General features: G+C 39.3%; 1 protein-coding gene across 1 annotated transcript; it reads right to left on the bottom strand.

Moving 5' to 3' along the window:
* Positions 1-3,211: 3,211 nt before the first annotated feature.
* LOC113061248 (ribonuclease P protein subunit p25-like protein) lies at positions 3,212-4,927 on the bottom strand. The gene has a single exon (XM_026230289.1). The coding sequence runs from the start codon at positions 4,476-4,478 to the stop codon at positions 3,888-3,890; it is 591 nt and encodes a 196-aa protein (XP_026086074.1). The 5' UTR covers positions 4,479-4,927; the 3' UTR covers positions 3,212-3,887.
* Between the last annotated feature and the right edge of the window lie 3,610 nt (positions 4,928-8,537).

Genomic DNA, 8,537 nt, shown 5'->3' on the forward strand with positions numbered 1-8,537 from the left:
ATGATGATGAGTTCATTTTTTTGGGGTGAATTATTTCTTGAGGGCATTTTTCCAGAGGACACTTAAACTCAATTTGAGTTTATTTACAGTATATAGTGCTTTTCAAAATACATATCTACATTTACATTTAGTCATTTTGCGGACGCTTTTATTCAAAGCGACCTAAAATTGGGGGATACATAAAGCGTATTGATATTTATTTATTTATTTATTTTTTACGATGAAGTCAAGTAGTTTCGAAAGAGATGAGTTTTCAGCTGTTGCTTGAAAATGGTCAGGGATTCAGTACTCCGGATATGGGTGGGAAGATCATCCCACCAGCCGGGAATGGTGAATGAGAATGTTCTGGAAAGTGATTTTAAACCTCTCTGTGATAGTACCACAAGGCATTATAAAATGCAGATTTCAGTGTTATTCTGTTATGTCCATATGGCATTGATATACTGAACAGAAGTTTTGTATGTCGATCCAAGCAACATCAAGGTCATGGGTTTGATGCATGAACTGGTCAATCATGCATCTTCAGTGCTATGTTAATGTAAGTTGCTTTGACCAAATGCATCAGTGTAAATCTCTCTCTCTCACACTCTCTCCCTCTTTCTCTCTGCTCGTGTCCTGCTTCAATCCCATCTGCATTTCAGCACTGAAAAGGGAATTTCAAATGGTTGCCAGAGGCTTCAGGTCGATGTAGTATTTACTGTGCAGTACGTGTGTGTGTGTGTGTGTGTGCAGGTGAGATAAGACGCTCTCTGATAACACGCTCCTTCTGTGACCCTCCAGAGTTGGATGAATTTAGGTGGAGCTGTAGCTGGAATGACTCGGAGTGCGGTGCCCTGTGATCATTATTTAGTCAGCTAGAAAAATGGAGGATAATGATGTGCCAGTCAGTGATGGGAGGACTCGGGGGAGACTGACAAACACAAGGCTTTTCAAGGAAAAGTTCATCCCCAAAAACAACAACAACAACAAATCTTTCATGTTCCACTCACCATACATTTTTCTTCTTCTTTCAACTTTCACTTTCAGTTGCAAAAGTTAACAGTATTTGGCATCAATGATTGACAGGGTTATGCAAAAAAAAAAAAAAAAAACTCTAAACCTTAAGTCCTTTTCTTTCAAATATGTTAGTTTCAGATATTTAGAAAGCAGGACCAAACATTCAAAATCTGTGTTTTGCGAGAGAAAGTTAATCGCATGAGGTTGAGCAAACAATTACAGAATCCTGATTTTTGGCTGAACTTTAACTCCTCTGAAGACTCGAGAGGACGACATGAAGATTCAAATCAGCGAGCTGCTTTTTATCGTTCAGAAAGTCCATTTGCAGAGCCGATCAGAACAATTAGATTGCACAGGCTGTTTTGTGCACTCATATTAAAAGCACGTCTGAGACATTTTGATAAATTGAAAGCATTAAGTGGTTTTCAGCCCTCAGAGATTTTCATTACGATCAAGAGAAACGTCCTGAGGTTAGACAGAGAGAAACGCACAGACTCATGAACATCATAACACGCTCACAGTGATGAATGCTGCTGCTGGGAAACTGACAGAGACACAATCTGTGATCTCTTCTGGAGAAAACAGAGGATTGTGGTTTTGATGAAGTGAGTCTGTCAAGAGCACTCAGTGTGTGTGAGAGCTGTTCATCACACACACACTCGTCACCGAATTCTTCACTCACATGGACCTTTTGAGGAGAGATGTGAAAATACGGCATCTTTGAGCATTTCTACCTCAACATACTGTATTTTACGCCACATTTTTAAGGATCACATGAACACACGTCTTTGATTTTCTTCTGTAGCGCAACATTAAGAAAATCCATCGTTACTCAATATTACTTTTTTAATCCAGAAATATGATGCATCTCCATTAGAAAACTGAGAATTGATCGGAAAACTGACTGATGGCACCAAATGCATTTTATTTAATGAAGGATTCATGACATGGAAGTGGATGTACGTAATAAACAACAAAAATAATAATAAACGTACATAATTGCATTTGCTACAGTCATGCTTTTATGATACTTTTATGGTCTTTTTTGTCTTTTTTGAAGATGCATTGATTTGTATAAAAGTGCTGCCTGAAGATTACATTGCAAAGAAATCATTACTTATGTTTTTTCAGCACACATATCTAAACAATCTTAAATCAACTTTACTTCAGAAGCAAAATAACGAGATTTTAAGTCTCATTTTGTGAAGAATCAAGGAATTTTTGGTCAAACATTTAAGAATCATGTTAATTAATGTCTATGATTTTTGTTCTGTGGTGCAACAGAAATTGCACCATAATCTACCATTAGTTATTAATTATAAAATATGATGCATTTCCAACATAATATTGAGATTTTGTTTTGAACAGTTGACAAAAAATTTACATGCTGCAATTTATTTTATACACCTTTATTATAATAATAATTATCCTAACTAATTATATTTGGTTCCAATATTATTATGGTTCTTTTACAAGTTTGTGTGTGTGTGTGTGTTTTGTGTGTGTGTGTGTGTTTATACAGTTTTTATATAAAAGTGCTGTAAAAAATTAAATACATTACTCATGTTTTTCAGTACAAACACTGAAACGTTCTTAAAACAAAATACTTTTTTTCCGAGAAGGAAATTTACTTTTATTTTAATGAAAATAACAAGACAATCTCAGCCAAACAATATAATAAAGGTCCATGATTTTTTTCTGCGGTGCAACATTTAAATTCCATCAATTCTACATGACTTTGTCTTTTTTATTATTATAAAATATGATGCATTTCCATCAGAATATTGAGAGCTGACAGAAAAGTTGCTAGAAAATAAGCATTATTCTACATGCTGCAATTGATTTTATTTGACTGAAAGTGTAAAGCATAAGTCGATTTAATTTTGACTTTGAAAAAATAAGACTCCCATTTTTTAAAAAGGACCACAGACCTCTGAACGATGCTCTGCCTGTCTATTGCTTTTCTCCTCAAACATTCTGCCAGCATAGACTACATGTTTGCTTTTACAGAAGATTGTTCATCTCAGAGATGCAATCGAGCAGTATGATAGTGACGTTATGTAAGAGTCCGAGCAGAGATGTACAGGTTAGTTCAGTCTGCAGGTAGAAGCTTATCAAAGCTAATAAAACTAAATCAACCGTCCCTCGAATAAATCCCTCAAAAGACATTTATCAGGATCCCACACGCTGTGATACTGAATGTTTTGTCCGGATGAAAGCGCTTGAATTCATCAGAGGAAAGTTGCAGACGGTGGCACTTTCTGTGCGGTTAAAACCACAGAGAAAGCATGAGGAGCAAACGCTTCATTTGCACATAAACTGCACACCGGATCTCTGTCCGTTCTCTTTCGGCCGTGAGCTGCATGCTGCTGCGTTCGGTTCTACTGAGGTCATAAAATAATACAATGAAAACAGAAAAACACTCTTGTCTCAAACTGCATCTTAATAAATCAATGCAACTCCAGAAATCAACTCCATCTCACTTCCGTGTCCATCTGAGATGTTTGCATGCTTCTGGACCACCGAAGAAAAAACGGTTTTAGGTCAGAAAATTGCTTGTACATTGAAAACCACAGTAACACCAGCATTTTTAGTCATACATACAGAAACACTGAATGCATTAAATTCGACTTGCTATATATTTCAATAATGTTTATATTGTCTTATCAATGCATTTAGCAAATGTATGCATCTTTCCAAATGCATTCCAGTTTTTAGTCGGCTCATGCATTGCAGTGCATGTCTGATCATATTGAAGAGACTGAATTAAATGAGTGATGCTGCATGCTCAAAACCAGGAGCCAAACGCAAATCAAGACTGTGATGTGCATTTGTGCTCAGATTTCAGCTTTCAAAGCTGGTTTCGGTCGACTTTAACACACCCATAATCCTCAGAGACAGACTCTCTTCGCCTGAGGCTCAGTCTCAGCAGTCTGTGAAGCGTCTCCTCCGTTCTTCTCCTCCCACAAGCCGTTCTCCGGAGGCTGGTAGCCCGGTTCCTGAGGGTCCAGTGGGTCTTTGGAGAGCAGGATGCTGATGGAGGGAAGCGTCCGGTGGACGGTCACCTCCGAATCGCCTTCTTCTTGGCTCTCCCAGACCTCTCGCAGACCCTTGTACTGCAGCTTGGTCATCTGATGGAGGCCGCCGAGCTTTCTCTTCATGATCTCGGCACACGTGATGGTTTTGGTCACGGCTCGTCCGGACCCGGTGAACACTACCTGTCTCAGTCCGGTTTGACCGGCGTCCCGGGGGTCGCTCTGCATGCGTGCCATGGCGAAACCCATGAGATTGCGAATTTTGCTGCCCTCTTTAACCCTCATCTCGAGCACACCTGAGGGCAGGCCGGGGAACGGACACGTGCTTTCCTCTTCGATCCGACACACTTTCTTAAAGCCGCCTGCGTGAGTCTGTTTCAGCAAAGGCGAGGAGGCCGAGACGCTTGGAACGGACAGCCGGGCGTCCCGATCACCAATGAGCTCCATCACAAACTCTCACATCACATGCAACTGCACCGTATCATCCGCTTGAACCAGAAGAACACGGAAACGAAACTCATGACTTATAATAAACAGATCAAATAAACCCAAAAAACTCTTGTTTACAAGTTCCAGATATGCAAAGCTGAATGTGAATTACCCTCGTGTCCCCAAGCCCGGGAAACTTTTTCTCTCAGGTTTGAACTTCTGGAAATGAAGAGGCAATTCCTCCGAGGTGTTTTGGGTTTTGGACAGCACACTTACTGTACTTCTGTGGGACGATCCAGTTAAAGATCCAGCTCTTATCCTTGGTTTTCCAGACCTCGGCTCTGTCCCATTGTCCTGTGGACTCCTTCACCGGATTGCATCCTCCTCTCCTTCGCTGTCGTTTTCTGTTCCTCGTCTTCCTCCACGTGCCGGCGGAGCTGCAATCTCTCCGCACTTGTGCTGCCTCGTAAATGCTGGTGAAGGGATAAACGAGAGAGAGAGAGAGAGAGAGAGAAAGAGAGAGAGAGAGAGAGATAGGGTCAGCCTTCTTAAAGCAACAGTAATCTCAAATCCCAAATGAACAGTATTATTAAACAAACACGTCTTTTAGGATGGGAAATACTTTCTTCTGTTGAAAATGAGCGAATGAACTGTGTTAAATCACAAAAACACTCTCCTCCTAAAAAAACACCCACTGATGCACAATTTAGTTTCTGATCTAAATTTTAAAACATTGACATGAGGAACAAGATAGAAAAGATACATGCTTATTTTATCAAATAAAACATATGTAAAATATGTTATTATAAACATACTGTATGTAGAGAGACTGAATCAGTGAGTGAGTGAGAAGAAATAACATGCACAATAATATAAATAAATGTATATTTAATAGAACATTTATACAAATAATATGTTTAAAAATATAGTAAAAATCTTTTTTTTAATTAGAAGTGGCATCTTTTGTTAGTTGCTTTAAGTTTAAAACTCGATATACACGCATGATTTCAATATATTTTTATTAAATACAATTTCTATTATTGTGCATGTTATTGTTATTTCTCTCTTTCTCTAATTGATTTTATTAATATTAAATATTAATTATTTTGTGCATGTTATTTCGAAATAAATTGTTGAAAACGTGTAATTTGTAAATACTTGTAAGCGCACACACACACGCACACACACACACACACACACACACACAGACACACACACACACACACACACACACACACACACACACACACACACACACACACACACACACACACACACACACACAGACACACACAAACACACACACACACACACACACACACACACACTCACTCACTCACTCACAAACACATATTATGCTACATAAAGCATCTTTGGTGACAATTAAAGCACAGTTCTGTAACACAGATCCACTCAGGCTCAGAAACACACATCTCCAGCAGGTGAATGAAGGTGTGAATGAAGGTGTGAATCTAATTGAAAGCACCCTTCACAGGGCAGAGGAAAGTCAGGCTGTTAAATGTGCTGCGGTTGGCCTTTAGCCTTCGACATGCGTTTGGCTCTCACCATCTGCATAATGTGATGTTAATGGTCTTTATACAGCAGGAATTCATCGACATCTCTTCGCTCGAGGATAAAATGTAAAATGGATTTTTATCACCTGCACACACATGAGTTATTTGGCAACATCTATCCTTTTCTTCCTTTTTATCCCTTCATTTAATCCGTTTTTTAATTAACCTATGATCTTAAATGAGCTTAACTTGAGTTCTTACGTCTGTGCTTTCAGTTTTTATTCTGGTGTAAAGCACTTTGAATCACTAACGGCCATGACATTCACATTAATGCATTTTGCACATCGTTTTTTAAAAAGCCCTAATTATTACATACTAAGTCATGTGAGATTTAAAAACAAGTCTATATATATATATATATATATATATATATACAGGCCAAAAAGTGTATTTATAGAATAATTTTTATAAATTGTTTGATTTTATTGGATTTTAATTCTGATAATTATGACTTAGTGTGTCAATTTAGACTTTTAAAGTCATCATTGTATTTTTTCACGTCATAATTTTGACTATTGTAAATCATTATAATGACTAAGTATGCAATAATTTTGACTTTTATCTCATAATTACAACTTATCAAAACAAGATAATTTTTTTCTAACATTGTGTAAAGGGGCTTCCATAGACATTAGAATCACAGGATAATGATTCAGGTTTACTCATTAACACCACGACACTTCAGATGAGCTCAGCTCTGCTCACTTTGAGCAAAATTACAGTCCTGAAGTTCCACGGTTTCGCTTCCTTCCCCTGGGATTCCCGTGTGTTTCCTCTGAGCGCAGGCCAGCGATCCGTGATATTCAGCACTGAGTCATTTGGGTTTGTCAGTGCTCTGGTTAGCTGTGTGTGTGTGTGTGTGTGTGTGTGCTGTCTCTTCAGGAGAGACGACAGATCATTCACGCAGAACCAATGCACTGTCAGAACCAGAGCAGACAATCCTCCGAAGGAAAACAGGGACGGCTCCTCTGAGATAAACACAGGAGTGATTCCATTCAGCTCTTTGACTAATGACAACACTGAGAAAATCAGCAGTAAAACCAGGGTCAGAAACTTCAGCGCATGCACCCCGACCTCGGTTCAGACTCCTCAGTCTCTTCATCTTTAACAGGCCACACGTCACTTTCTGTCTCACCATTACTGATCATTGCAAGTTTCTTCCTCTCATCTCAAAATAACAATTTGCTTCTCGTTTTGGGTGTAAATCTGTTTTTAAATATGATAAGCTCTTCAGTACGTTGCCCACAGCAGGAGACGCTGCAACAAATGCCTCCACTTACACATTGTGTGTGTGTGTGTGTGTGTGAGAGAGAGAGAGTGTCTGTCAAGTCAAGTCAAGTCACCTTTATTTATATAGTGCTTTAAACAAAATACATTGCGTCAAAGCAGCTGAACAACATTTATTAGGAAAACAGTGTCTCAATAATGCAAAATGACAGTTAAAGGCAGTTCATCATTGAATTCAGTTATGTCATCTCTGTTCAGTTAAATAGTGTCTGTGCATTTATTTGCAATCAAGTCAATGATATCGCTGTAGATGAAGTGACCCCAACTAAGCAAGCCAGAGGCGACAGCGGCAAGGAACCGAAACTCCATCGGTGACAGAATGGAGAAAAAAACCTTGGGAGAAACCAGGCTCAGTTGGGGTCAGTTCTCCTCTGACCAGACGAAACCAGTAGTTCAATTCCAGACTGCAGCAAAGTCAGATTGTGCAGAAGAATCATCTGTTTCCTGTGGTCTTGTCCTGGTGCTCCTCTGAGACAAGGTCTTTACAGGGGATCTGTATCTGGGGCTCTAGTTGTCCTGGTCTCCGCTGTCTTTCAGGGATGTAGAGGTCCTTTCTAGGTGCTGATCCACCATCTGGTCTGGATACGTACTGGATCCGGGTGACTGCAGTGACCCTCTGATCTGGACACAGACTGGATCTGGTGGCTACGGTGACCTCGGAATAAGAGAGAAACAGACTAATATTAGCGTAGATGCCATTCTTCTAATGATGTAGCAAGTACATCGGGTGTTATGTGAAGTGTTTCCGGTTCCGGTTTACCTTATTAATGCAGCCTGAAAATCCTTTAATGGATTTGGATATTAAAAGCATATTAGTATGTTATGTGTATGCCAGGTTAAAGAGATGGGTCTTTAATCTAGATTTAAACTGCAAGAGTGTGTCTGCCTCCCGAACAATGTTAGGTAGGTTATTCCAGAGTTTAGGCGCCAAATAGGAAAAGGATCTGCCGCCCGCAGTTGATTTTGATATTCTAGGCATTATCAAATTGCCTGAGTTTTGAGAACGTAGCGGACGTAGAGGAGTATAATGTAAAAGGAGCTCATTCAAATACTGAGGTGCTAAACCATTCAGGGCTTTATAAGTAATAAGCAATATTTTAAAATCTATAGGATGTTTGATAGGGAGCCAGTGCAGTGTGGACAGGACCGGGCTAATATGGTCATACTTCCTGGTTCTAGTAAGAACTCTTGCTGCTGCATTTTGGACTAGCTGTAG

The sequence above is a fragment of the Carassius auratus genome, chromosome 43 (genome assembly GCF_003368295.1).
Source record: "Carassius auratus strain Wakin chromosome 43, ASM336829v1, whole genome shotgun sequence".
Taxonomy (NCBI): Eukaryota; Metazoa; Chordata; class Actinopteri; order Cypriniformes; family Cyprinidae; genus Carassius; species Carassius auratus.